The sequence below is a fragment of the Suillus bovinus genome (assembly GCF_016758785.1).
Source record: "Suillus bovinus strain UH-Sbo-P2 chromosome Unknown EDB93scaffold_1, whole genome shotgun sequence".
NCBI classification, from domain to species: domain Eukaryota; kingdom Fungi; phylum Basidiomycota; class Agaricomycetes; order Boletales; family Suillaceae; genus Suillus; species Suillus bovinus.
Genome location: NW_024542057.1, coordinates 1,401,172 through 1,414,602, shown reverse-complemented (window position 1 = coordinate 1,414,602; position 13,431 = coordinate 1,401,172). Strand labels below are relative to the sequence as shown.

General features: G+C 46.2%; 3 protein-coding genes across 3 annotated transcripts; 2 read left to right on the top strand and 1 right to left on the bottom strand.

Annotated features, from left to right (window-relative positions):
• Positions 1-247: 247 nt before the first annotated feature.
• EDB93DRAFT_1067536 (uncharacterized protein) lies at positions 248-421 on the top strand (the record flags this gene model as incomplete). Its single annotated transcript, XM_041444928.1, has 1 exon — positions 248-421. A coding segment is annotated over one exon (174 nt), but the record flags the coding sequence as incomplete, so codon positions are not given.
• A 1,822-nt stretch (positions 422-2,243) lies between these two features.
• EDB93DRAFT_1073989 (uncharacterized protein) lies at positions 2,244-5,174 on the bottom strand (the record flags this gene model as incomplete). The annotated part of the gene is made up of 15 exons (XM_041445060.1): positions 2,244-2,687; positions 2,740-2,958; positions 3,004-3,093; positions 3,150-3,236; positions 3,288-3,317; positions 3,367-3,670; positions 3,725-3,798; positions 3,858-3,937; positions 3,989-4,117; positions 4,176-4,422; positions 4,474-4,605; positions 4,661-4,731; positions 4,781-4,902; positions 4,957-4,977; positions 5,038-5,174. The coding sequence occupies 15 exons, from the start codon at positions 5,172-5,174 to the stop codon at positions 2,244-2,246; spliced, it is 2,187 nt and encodes a 728-aa protein (XP_041313866.1).
• Positions 5,175-5,296: 122 nt separating this feature from the next.
• On the top strand, positions 5,297-12,567 carry EDB93DRAFT_1113551 (uncharacterized protein). Its single transcript, XM_041448199.1, has 37 exons — positions 5,297-5,521; positions 5,577-6,009; positions 6,058-6,321; positions 6,380-6,556; positions 6,607-6,711; positions 6,763-6,809; positions 6,862-6,976; positions 7,026-7,422; positions 7,480-7,543; positions 7,594-7,690; positions 7,738-7,768; positions 7,819-7,954; positions 8,004-8,049; positions 8,101-8,132; positions 8,236-8,324; positions 8,373-8,672; positions 8,722-8,831; positions 8,881-8,929; positions 8,983-9,070; positions 9,202-9,241; positions 9,292-9,384; positions 9,434-9,692; positions 9,744-9,912; positions 9,961-10,104; positions 10,153-10,214; positions 10,264-10,503; positions 10,553-10,655; positions 10,706-10,827; positions 10,881-10,971; positions 11,045-11,174; positions 11,223-11,286; positions 11,339-11,361; positions 11,412-11,537; positions 11,594-11,855; positions 11,906-12,015; positions 12,071-12,094; positions 12,144-12,567. Exons 1-37 carry the CDS (start codon positions 5,406-5,408, stop codon positions 12,267-12,269), a joined length of 4,884 nt encoding a protein of 1,627 aa, XP_041313865.1. The 5' UTR covers positions 5,297-5,405; the 3' UTR covers positions 12,270-12,567.
• Positions 12,568-13,431: the final 864 nt, after the last annotated feature.

Below are 13,431 nucleotides of genomic sequence, written 5' to 3'. Positions count from 1 at the left end.
ATATTCCTCTTCAAGAGGCTGAACCTCCCCTGCCGCCTCCACCTCCGCCAGAAATTGAGTTGTCTGAAGAACAGCAACGCGTTCTTCGACTCGTTGAAAATGGCAAAAACATATTTTTCACAGGTCCAGCTGGTAAGCTTACATGTACACTTTCAAAGATAAGCAATCAACGCATAACTTTCCAGGAACAGGAAAATCAGTTCTATTGAGGGAAATAATAGAGTCGCTGCGACGTAAAGTCGGTGGGGTTGCCATCACCGCACCCACAGGCATTGCAGGCATGAACATCGGTGGCTCAACCATTCACTCCTGGGCGGGTATAGGCTTGGGCAAGGAAACTGTCGAGGAGTTGGTGGATATTCTAAGTGACAGGGCGGTCCAACGATGGACAGACACTCGTGCCCTTATAATTGATGAAAGTATGTTTGATCTACAGTGTTAGATAACTGTACTAACATGCGGCAGTTTCGATGCTGGATGGCCGTTTATTTGACAAGCTTGTATGATTTCATGCCTGCACTTCATCTTCATTTGACTGACTTATTGAGTAGGAAGAAATTGGTCGGATTCTCCGGGAAAGCGACCGACCTTTTGGGGGTATACAGGTAAATAGTTGTCTCTTGGTCCTTGTGTTACCCTCTAGTTTCTGACAGGTTGAATAGCTTATCATATCTGGTGATTTCTTCCAGCTTCCACCTGTCCCCGAGCAAGATTCCACGACAATGATACCACCTACCTTTACTTTCGATTCGCTATCTTGGTCTCGATGCATTGACGAGCCAGTTGTGCTGACAAAAGTTTTCCGCCAGAAGGATACTAGTAGGTATTTCAGATTCCATACAGCTTTCCGGACATCTTACAGAAATGCAGAGTTTGTTGATATGCTCTCTGCGACGAGGTCAGGACAATTGGAAGATTGGCACGTTGAAGAGTTCTTCAAGTTGAGCCGTGCGGTCGAGTACTCCGATGGCATATGTCCAACTCAATTGTAAGTTTCTAGCTTACCTCGCTGTGATATATCAGTAGTCATTATCGTCCACAGGTTTCCACTAAAGGGCCAGGTTGAGTCGTGTAATAAAGAACACCTCGACGTCTTACCAGGAGAAGTAATGACCTACACCGCCATGGAGTCTATGGGCTTTAACATGTATGGAAAGCGAATATCAGCTGATGATGCAGAGCGGCAGTTAGAAAGACTAGTTGTTCCTCGGGAAATATCGCTAAAGGTTGGTTGCGATTATACTCTTGCTGATTTCTAAGTATGTTGCCTGATTCATTACACATTCAGGTTGACGCACAAGTAATGCTTCTAAGAGTGAGTGTCTCGAAATGACTATATTGATTAAGCCTGACTATACTTCAAAGAACCTTTTGAAAGGCAGCCTGGTCAATGGCTCACTCGGCAAAGTGGTTGACTTCATCACCACACATGAAGCGATTAAGCGCCTTATCGAGATCGCTAATGTTGATTCAAAAGCGCAAGGCCTAATATCTCTCAACAAACACACGTTCGAAAAACGCCAGAAATTTCCGCTCGTCAAGTTCACGAACGGGTTGCACCTTCTCTGTGCGCCCTTACCATTCGACGTCCAGGGCCTGAAAGGCAACTACGAAGCACAACGAGTACAGGTGCCTCTCGTGCTTTCCTGGGCAATGTCCATTCACAAGGCTCAGGGCCAAACCATGAGTCGAGTCAAGGTTGATCTGAGGAGGATCTTTGAGAAGGGGCAAGGTGAATGATTGAGCCCATGTCTTGTTGTCTATGGAAGCTGATTTGCCTTTTGGGAAGCATATGTCGCCCTCTCGAGAGCCACAAGCTTGGAAGGACTGGAGGTCATCGGGTTTGACCCTTCAAGGTTTGGGATTAATTTGGGAATTCTTATTCGGCGTATCAACTGACCATGCATAACGTTGTCCTTTCAGAGTATTGGCTCACTCACGCGTCATAGAATGGCAGGCATCCTGGCAAGCCCAGCGAGCTCGAGAGGAGGAAATGGATATGGACTGGGCGATTGAACAATATCACTCATTAACAGATATAACTTTGTAATGTTTAGCGATGTCATGGATATGTGGATACACAAAAGTCGTCGATCACAACTAACAACATGTAACAGTATATTTCAATTTCAACATGCCTAATATAATTATGGTAGACGTCAATTATCCGCAGAGAAACGCACAATTACCCCGAGAGTGTGTTTGTTAAAAAGTTCTATCTTGGAAACAAAAGAGAGGTAATCCTATTGTATTCGTTCAGTTGCCACTTCGCCCACAGGAGAGATGTGAGGTGATGAGTGTGGCGATGTGTCTATCTCCCATTCTGTGCGCTTTGACACAGAACCAGCAGGCGACGACAATGACTCATCGTCTCCGCCCTGAGTAGTTCGTGATGGTATCATAGGAATTTCCATGTTAATGCGTGTCGGCGAGGCCGGGTTTGCACGGAGCGAAGGATGTATGCTACCTGTCGGTCGTGTAGGGAGACGGGGAGTGAAGTCTTCTGGGCTTCTCGGAGATTGAGGCCTCAAAGGAACGCTACCAATCTTCGTGTACGATGAACCATACGAGTACACAGGTATGGGTTCACCGAGTGGTGCAGCAGGCAGAGGAGGGGAGTTGCCGGCAAGCGGGATGTCCTCGAAAATATCTCGGGCATTGTTAATCATGTCCTCCATCAGCGTGTCCTGAACTCAGCAAGATTACCTCAGGCAATCCGAGCGATAAATGATGACTCACTTTCCATGACTGAACACTCAAAAGGTCACCACCCTTTGGGATTTCATCTTCACCAAAGATGACGGCGCCAAATACAATCGCCAGGTTTTTTGCGTCCATCTTGTTCTTATCCGCATTAGATGCTACCCGGGTGAGATGCTCAACCAGAGCGCGTAGAGTCGCACGGTGGACGGCAGGTAGCCGCCGTATCTTCGAACGTAGCAAGGCAAAGTGATTCGACTGGTGTTCGGCTGTTATAAGATCAGATTATTTTCTGGATTACACTCCCGAGTGCTTGCCTCGGTCCCCCGTATGCTCTATACGATCTTGCAGTGGAAATCTAAACAACGGTTCCGGAAGCTCGCGCAAATACAGCTAGAAATGAAACGTCAATGTCATAACAATACATAATCGCTAGAAGATCACAATACCTTCAATAGTGAGGATACGGCATAAATATCGTCAGTAAGGGCATTAAACTTGAAACTGGCTTCATTTCGCTCTATCTTATGTTGCAGCTGCGGAATGCTGATGAAAAGCATGTGATTTGCAAAAGCTGATAGACTTACATCCTGTACAACAGCATGCCTGCCCGATACCTTGCTATGACTATCAATATCTGAAGCCAAAAATCGCACCAGAGCTTACCCTGTAAATGCCTTCGGCATCTAATCCCCTCTGATCTACTTCTTCTACACAGATACGCACAATTTTTGGAACATCGCATTCCCCAAGGCCTTGAGCAGTGGCATAATCCACCAGACTAAAGCCGAAGATGAGGTCGTTGCATTCGCCAACATTGTAGTTATAATAAAGTATTGGTTTGGCTATTGCCGACGCCAATGAACGAGGAATGAAGGTCGTTACAAGTGATACATCTTTTTCTGGTGAAATCTTGTCAACCACAGAGCGTCCATGTGATGATAGCTGTGTCTGTGTTGTGGTAGTTGCACTACTGAAAAAATCAGAACTGCGAATGCAAGTAATGTGATCAAAATACACGCACATCATGTTATCAAGATATTTCTCCAAGACATTCTTGACTGTATTCGAATATTCATACACAAAGGTCTCCAGACTCTGAACGGTGTCTTCCAGTCAGCTGCCAGTGGATAATGCCAGCTACTTGATAAAATTACCTTGTAACCACTTGCAAGAATCTTAGTGCGCCTGAGTCTAAGGGTCTCTAGCCAATGAACGCCTCTTCGGTACTCCCTATCTGTGCTAAGATTAGCTTTTCACAGCTTGCGTACACCGACACTTCACTTACCAGCCTCATCAGCCTCTCGTTTCGCGCGGACTGCACGGAGCGCGCTATTTTCTGAGCGTACACCCAAGCTCTCCTTCACGGTACCACTCTTATCTAAGAATGTGATGAGTTGATTGAGCTGTTTCTTTCCTAATAGGTGCTTGGTTGAGTCAAGTCAGAATCAGTATCTGGCATATTGACGTCATACCATGCTGAGCAAAATCAGAAAAAGTGCCCGAAGTAGATGGTGAGCGATTACGTGGTCCAGGCGCGCTTCCAGAGGGTCGTCTATCAAGGGGGCGTAATGGCTGAGGGGTAGTAACAACAGGTCGGGACGGCAAACTAGGATTAGACCGCGAAGTGCTCAAAGTAGTTCCGCTTTGTTCTGAATATGGCGTAGTACTAGTAGTAGAAATTGATTGTGGGGGCGCGGCGGCTGCGGCAGCTTTGTGATCCTTAAAAACACATAATAGGTGATTGCAAAAAATCGCTGCTTCAGTACTGACCTCGACTTCTTGGCATTTTTTCAGGTATGCGCGCTTCAGCTTTGGTAATGTATTCTCAGCATAGTCATTGTAGGCACTGCCAGACTCTTTCAAATCTTCTTTGATACGTTTGCGTGTACGCTCCTGCGTCTCCTAGCATTCAGCGATTAGAGATTCAACAAGACGCTAGAGGAGGTGACAGACGTACCCTGAGTGATGTCAAGGCATTAACAACATCTACCGTAAGTGTTGCGAGAAATGCTTGTCTGATCTGTGCTTCTGTATCGCTTATGAGGGACTACAGATCCGAGATTGAGGTGCGACTAACCTCTCTCGACGTTATCCCGAATCTCACTCCACGCTCTCCTGGAAGTGCTAAGATCTGTCCGATCGTCTAGATAGTTGTCGATGGATTTCACTTTCCGGTGAAGTTTGAGCAAGGATTCGATACTAAAACGAGTGTCAGAACGTGTCGCGGAATACTATATACCAGATATTGCTCACTATACTTCTTCAATACGTTTTCTGGGGGAATCATGTCAGTGTTAGACAGTGTCACATATCGGGATGACTGAGTGGACGAACCTTTCTTGGAAGAAGCTTAAATATGAGTCTGTCAAGACCTTAAGGTGATGTTCAAACAGGAGAATTGGTCCGTGTTGCAAGAATGGCTCTGAGGAGGCGGGCTTAGGTGTAAATGAATCCGCGGTTGGAGCAGCCATGACAGTGTCGAGCAAGTTGCAACAGTCTATGCTCCTGATTTCCCCACAACATCCAAACAGGGATACACAAGGACCCTCGGTACTGTTTGGCATGATAAATTGAAATTCGCACGACCACAACTGTTGAACCATGTGGACATCCTAATTACGTGCCCGTTATAAAGCTGTTGATTTCCGCCAGGTCCGCTTTAGCTTCTACTGCGCAACTTGATCAAGCCCGTCTCCCAGGAAATGTCGCTCTGGAGTCGGTTTACCGATCCTACTGTGCCATCATGGCAGGTCGTCTTGAAGTCTGACGCCTTTCAGTATCTCGAGTGGGGACTAATAAGTCATGGCAATGTGAATGCGTGAGTATTATATTACAAACTGATGCCTGAAGTTTCTAACACCCTCGATTCTCAGAGTGTGGTCTAGCACACTCATGATTCCAGCATATTTTGCCGCTGCATCCGCGCTTCTTCTCTTGCTACATTTAATGATGCTATCTAAGCCGGTCCAAAAGCTTTGGTCGTATTTCCTACCTCCTAAAACTGAGGAAGAGCCCAGCGTTTTCTTTGATGAACCTACTATAGCTGATGGATTTTTCTCCGAGGCTAAAGTGTTTATCTCCCAACATGGTGGTTGGGTCATTTTTGCACACAAGTTTGCAAGATTTATCGGTTGTCTTGCGTTTCTGGGATTGTCATTGGCCTCTTTCATATTAGAGGAACGTGAAGAACACACAACCGGGGCTAATAAACTGTCCAAAGGAAAGCATCGCAGGCCCCGTCCTTCGGATGGCTACATTCCGTTCTCTCGCGCTGAATGGTTGCAATTCGCCATGTGCATGACTGCTGTTGGTGATTTGTAGTTATTCGTTTTGCCATTCGCTTATTCCCTCCAGGCTTATGCATCCATTCTCGGGCTCATTTCAGTTACAACGAAACCCCGATGGAGCAGGCTGGTGTCCAATCACTTGGCTACTCTTCTTTTTGCAGTCTTTGCGGTGTTTGCATACCGGGATCTCTGGCCCCTTATCACATTCCATAAACAACCTAAGGATATTAAAGAAGGGAGCTTATTGTGGGCGAAAGTGACTATTCTTTTTTTGTCAAGTATCGTATTCCCTCTCGTGAGCCCGAGACAATACGTTCCAGTAGACCTTGCGGTATGTCATATTCAATAGATCTTTCATCACCGATGCTCACATCATTTTATTTTTAAAGAACCCCGCTGAAAATCCTCACCCCGAGCAAACTTCTTCTTGGCTGTCTATGACTTTCTATACCTGGTTGGACCCCATTGTATTCAAGGCGTATCGAGTTTCCCACCTGTCGCACGAAGAACTTCCCCCGCTGGCCGACCATGATTATTCCAGGAACCTCAAAAAGAAGAGTTTTCCCGTAAGTATATGATATTCCTGTCGTAGGAGGTGAGTTGATAATCGTTGCAGCATCTTGACCCCTTCTCTGGGAGCCGGAGGCGACATATCTTTTTTGGCCTGATGAAAACGTTTTGCATCGAGTATTTAGTTTTATCTATTATGATTGTTCTCCAGGTATGCAATTTCTCTTACCCATGACTATGTCCGACAGTTCCCCTATGACAGGTACTGGCAAAACTAGCCGCTCCAATTGGAATCAATCAACTTTTGCTGTAAGTGGTTTGGTTACCACATTTCCTGCCATCTGTCACGCGATTTTCTTAGTTATGTCGAAACGAAAGGCGAGCGTGCTGTGGTCCGTCCATGGGTCTGGATATCCTGGCTGTTCTTCGGACCACTTGTAGGTTCCTTGGCATGGCAATGGTATATTTACATTGCGGTGGGTGCGATCGTTTGATAACTAGACATCACCCTCATAGGCTTTCTAGACACGCACACTTGTGCGCGTGGAGGGTATTCTCACACAACTGATCTTCGAGCATGCACTCCGAATCAGAATGAAAGCTGAGCTTCCCGATGACGACAAGAAGCTTGGGGAGTCTACGGCACCATCTACACCAGATAGCGCATCTGTAGCTGGATCTAGCACTGCTGCTGCAGACGAAAGTACGGATGGTAGTGGCGACGAGACGCTGCAGGCCAGTGCTGAGACTTCATCGACATCTTCCTCGAAAAAATACAAACACAAGTCCCAGAATGTCAAAGAAGAACCGGACAGTTCGCCGAAACAATATTCGAGTGCTGACAACCTTGTTGGGAAAATTAATAACCTTGTCACAACTGACTTGAACAATATTAATGATGGACGAGATTTCCTCTTGGTCGGCAAGTCACACTTTAGCTCTGATGCACGCGTGCTTTCTGATGCGTGTTTTCATTTAGCGTTGTACGTGCCACTTCAAGTAGGCATGTGCATCTGGTTGTTGTACGAAATTCTCGGCTGGAGGTGAGCGTCGTCAAACTACTGTCTGATTTGACTGATGGCCGTCTACCAAGTGCCTTTGCCGGCTTGGCTGTTATGTTAATATTGTTCCCTCTCCCTGGGTACGTTGCCCAGAGGATCCAAAAGGTACAAGCAGAGAAAATGCACAAGGTTGGACCTTTTGTTCATTGGTCGGTCTATGCTTATCGTGATTCCAGACGGATGCCCGGGTGCAAACTGTGACTGAAAGTAAGTCGAGTATAATGGTAGGTGTAGAACTGGTGCTTACGATTCCCTAGCTATGAATGTTCTGCGTATGATCAAACTCTTCGGGTGGGAAGAGAAACTGGACGCAAGGATCAGCGAGAAAAGAGAAGTAGAACTTGTCTGGACGTGGAAGACGAAGATCTTGGAACTGTTGAACAACATCTTGAAGTACGTCTACCATGTTAACTGGTGTGGCAACGAAAACTGACACATATAGTTACGTAATTCCCGTGTTTACCATGATGGCTTCTTACATGACATTCGTACGTTGCATTCGATTACACGCAAAACAAGTTTCTGACCATCTCTCTTAGACTCTGATCATGGGACAAAACCTTACTGGTCAGTGTATAGGCTGTGTTGTGATTTATTGGACTGACAGTTATTCCAGCTTCCAAGGTTTTTTCGTCGATCACAAGTAAGCTTCATACTATTATTCACTTCTTTAGAGTAACTGGTGTTGCTCCTCTGACAGTTTTTGACATCCTGAGAGACCAGTTGGGCATGGTGTTCTTTTCCGTTCCAAGATTTACTCAAGGTAATTATTTTGTTTGCTTCAAAATCACTGACAAACGATACTCTCCAGCCAAAGTATCACTGGACCGTGTCAACAGTTTCCTGACTGACACAGAACTATTGGATGCCCATGCAGAGCAAGACGACGACAGAGTCCGGCTCTTTGTCCAGTCAGAAGAAGAATCTGACCTCGTCGGCTTCAGAGACGCTGTCTTTGCATGGTCTAGTGAATGTCATGGATCGCTAACACCGTCGAAGCGCAAGTTCAGGCTTCGCATCGATGGTGAGATGTACTTCCAACACGGTCGTATCAACCTTGTCGTCGGACCGACAGGTTCTGGGAAGACATCAATGCTTATGGCTTTGCTCGGTGAGTAATTGCCGGACCTTCTCTCAGATGTTTCTAATCCATTGCCCAGGTGAAATGCATTTCACGCCGTCTGGTCCAACATCTTGGTTTAACCTGCCTCGCAAAGGTGGTGTAGCCTATGCCGCGCAAGAGTCCTGGGTCCAGAATGAAACCATTCGGGTACGTAACATTGCAAAAGCAGTTATTCACACGCTAAAGTAGCTCTCAGGCCAACGTCATTTTTGGCGCGCCCTATGACGAGATTCGATACAAGAAAGGTGAATATTCAGTTGCGTTTCTTGTGAATGTTTGTTGAAATGTATGAGTGCAGTCTTGTACCAGTGTGCTTTGGAGCGTGACCTGACTTTGTTCGAAGCGGGTGACCAAACAGAAGTTGGAGAAAAGGGTCTTACGCTAAGGTAAGTTCAACAAGCTTTTGTTTGTCACAAGTCTGACTTCGTATTGAAAGTGGCGGTCAGAAGGTAATCGCATTCTTCACAAATGGGCATGCGGCCGCTGAAACATGTTAGGCACGAATTACCCTTGCAAGAGCTATCTATTCTTCGGCAAACATACTGCTGCTTGATGATGTTGGTCATTCTGTCTCTATTCTGAACTATTAGTGAGTGGACACAAACAGGTTTTGGCCGCTCTGGATGTCCACACGTCCAAGTGGATTATAGATAAGTGTTTCGCAGGGGATCTGGTCAAAGATCGAACAATCATCCTTGTGGTACGTGCAATAGGTTACTTTTGACTACCCCTTTTCTGAGGCGGTGCAGACACATAACGTTGCTATGGCGAGTTCTATAGCGCACTTCGTCGTGTCTATGGGTTCCAACGGACGGATTGTCAGCCATGGATCGATATCAGAGGCCATCGCAAAGGACGACAAGCTTGCAGCCGAAATGACTAAAGAACAGGAAGTCCTCATTGAAGATGCCCAGGTCGTGGGCACCCCAGAAGAACCGAAGGCCAAGTCCGACGGCAGGTTAGTGATGTCTGAGGAAATTGCCGAGGGCCATGTTTCCTGGCCAGCTTGTTGGTTTCTTCTTCCATAGTTCTTGGTGCCTTGTTGATGTTGCGTTCCAGTCAAGCTCTACTTGACCGGCTTGGGGGGAAACTATCCTATCTTATTCTGGGTCGCGTTCGTGGGTCTGATAGGGTTGACGGACTTCACCAGCACTGTGCAAACCTGGTTCCTTGGGTACTGGGCATCTCAATACGAACATCATCTACCCTCAGAGGTCAATATCAAATTGTAAGAGTAGTTGTTATTCGTGAATTTGTTACTCACCTTTATTGTAAGCTATCTCTCTGGATATGCCTTACTTACGCTCTCTGGCTGTCTCATGTATTCGATTGGATATTACATGTACTATTGGGGTTCAATGCGGGCGTCACGAACCATTCACAAGAAACTCGTTCAATCTGTGCTTGGAACAACGCTAAGGTATGTTCTCTGGATTTTTCAGTCAAGCGTACATTCATTATTGGACAGGTGGTTAGACACGACACCTACATCTCGAGTTATCACCCGGTGCACACAGGACATAAGAGCCGGTCAGTCGCTTGCTTCTAGATGGTCAACATTCACTAATAGGCCATCTAGTTGATGGTCCGTTTGCGCAGGGAATTGGTTGGGTTGTTGAACTTTCTGTGACTATGATCGTGAAACTCGGAGCCGTTGTAGTGATGACTCCTGTCTTCTTCGTGCCTGGTCTCTTTATCGGCTTGCTAGGTGGATGGATCGGCCGTATCTACATGAAAGCTCAACTATCAGTCAAGCGAGAGATGAGCAACGCGAAAGCACCAGTCCTTGGTCACTTCGGGGCTGCTATTGCAGGACTTAGTAAGCGAACACCAGGCTTTTATGATATGCCAGCTCAGTCATTAAACAGCATCGATTCGCGCGTACGGTGCAGAGCAGGCATTTAAAGAAGAATCTCTTAATCGCATCGACCGCTACACTAAATCAGCGCGCATGTTCTATAACTTAAATCGGTTCGTTTGTGTTGGTTGCGGAGCGACTGGTCGCTAACGGATGTTCTCAGTTGGGTTTGTGTCCGTATTGATGCTATCGGTGGTGGATTCTCGGCCGCCCTTGCAGCTTATCTTGTGTACGGTCGCGGAGTCCATGAAGCATCCAACATTGGGTTCTCCCTCAACATGGCAGGTAAATCCTATCTACACGGTGTGCCCATTGCGGATTTCGCTCACACCTTGTAGTCGGTTTCAGTTCCATGATCCTTTGGTGGGTTCGCATCCTCAACGAAGTGGAAGTCAGCGGTAAGCTACTTTCTCACATAACTCCTTCTGTGTCTAATTGATTTTTGTAGGCAACAGGTGAGCACAGACACAAAATGTTTCCGGTTGTTACTTACGTGAAATAGTCTGGAACGGATCGATAGTTATATCAAGATCGAACAGGAGCCCAAGCCTACCGAAGGCGGTCAGCCGCCTGCGTACTGGCCTGCAAGCGGTGATCTTCGCGTAGAAAATCTGTCGGCTCGCTATTCATCGGTGAGTATTAGATCATGTCTTCGTATTCTACCTAATCATCGCTTGCAGGATGGACCGAAAGTTTTGCAGGACCTGTCTTTCCACATCAAATCAGGTGAACGCGTTGGTATCGGTATGTCGCGAGCTTACTTCCACTTTCAATTCAATAGCTAATCCAAATTTAGTGGGGCGAACTGGAAGCGGAAAGGTGATGCTTGTTTGCGTCATCTACCTTGACTTATATTGACTGCCCCGAAGAGTTCCTTGACCCTTTCGCTCCTTCGCTGCATTTTCACAGAAGGCAACGTTTATTATGATGGAATTCCGACAAGTGGGATCAATTTGAATGCCCTGCGGTCCAGCGTGACCATCATACCTCAAATTGTACGTTCCTTGTGCCGTTGCTCGTTCATGTTGCTGATACGTTTCATCCCGCGTAGCCCGAGCTCCTAAGCGGAACACTCCGTCAGAACTTGGATCTCTTCGATCAGCACGATGATGCGGTGCTTTACGATGCCTTACGCGCCTCTGGACTCTCTTCCGTTCAAGACGAGTCCGAGGACGGGAGGTTAACATTAGACAGTGTGATCGCAAGCGGGGGAACGAATCTATCAGTTGGTCAACGCCAAATCTTAGCCCTGGCTAGAGCTATGGTCCGCGGAAGCAAACTGCTTATATTGGATGAGGCAACCTCCGCTATTGGTGTGTACCTTGCGCGTTGTGAATTTTTATCATGCTATAATTCTTTGCAGATTACAAGACCGATTCTGCCATCCAATCTTCTCTTCGCAACGAGCTAAATAACGTGACTCAGATTATCGTTGCACATCGGCTGCAGACGATCATCGATGCTGACAAAATTGTGCGTGTTTGAAATTGGGCTATCATGTACTGAGGACTTACGATCTGTTTGATAGATGGTCCTCGATGCCGGTAAACTTGTGAGTATCTCATCTTGTATCGTGTTTCCATACCAACCAAGCTATACAGGTCGAATTTGGCAGCCCATGGGAGCTATTGCAAAATAAACAGGGTATGTTGCGTGCTCTCGTGGACGAGTCCGGGGACAAAGAAGCATTATACGTGTTGGCTCACGGCAAGCCAGTGGAAGTCTAAGAAGTAGAGAGATTCTAGTCGGAGGATCGTCTATGAAATATATGATCTATTATACCCGCAAAGTGCAAATCATCAAAATGCTATACTGTATCAAATATATGGATGATTATGCTGCCCTGTGTTCGCCGTGCGAATCTACTATCAGCATACGAACCAGCATGACTTTAATTGCTTTCCGGGAGCGCGTCCATATGTCGACCAGCAATAGTGTGGAGCAAGAGGTGCACTTAACGCGCGTCTGAAAAGACTGAGAAAATTTGCTATTTGTTCGTCTTGACTAGCACACACCCGTTGTGCCTTCGGCACAGGAAGCAAAAAGAGCGCGAAGCGCTCTTTGTTGGCTTCCTGGCCTTCGGCTTCATCCTACCTTTGGGTGTTTTAATAATCATTATTTTAGATCTTGAAATAAATTATATTGTATTCATTGAGTTGAGCATGATATATTACAATTAATGGGATTAGACATATTGAACCCTCCTGTCCTCCTGTTGACTTTATAGACTAGCACACACCCGTTGTGCCTTCGGCACAGGAAGCAAAAAAAGAGTGCTTTGCGCTCTTTTTTGGCTTCCTGGCCTTTGGCTTCATCCTACTTTGGGTGTCTTAAGTCTTGACCTTGAATACTTGCTGTGCCAAAGGCACAGCAAGGCAAAGGAGCGCTTTGGGCTCCTTTGCAAGGTGCCTGCGGCACTTTGCCTTACTAATGATCATAGTGGATTTTGAAAACAATTACATTTTTGAGCAGCATTTCGGCACAACTAAAACTACATGATACATCACATCCAAGTCAGTTCTCTATATAAAAGTACATCATATGTACATCAATCATCTAACAGGAATCATAATTCTTCTAAGCACTTCTGTATACACTACATTCGTTGTCTTTGAGCCCTCTTCATTCTCAGGAAAAATAGCAAACACTCTATCTGGGTGAGTGCAGCGAGATAATGCAACATAGAGCTGTCCATGGCTGAACACAGGAGTCCACAAATTAAGCCCAACCCACTTGACACTTTGACCTTGTGCCTTGTTGATGATCATAGCAAATGTGACACGAATGGGGAATTGGCGACACTTGAGAGGAATGGGGTTATCTTCAGATGTGGCATCCAGGGTCATGTGAGGGATTAGGACTGTGTCCTGATCATCTTGGCAAGCTTCA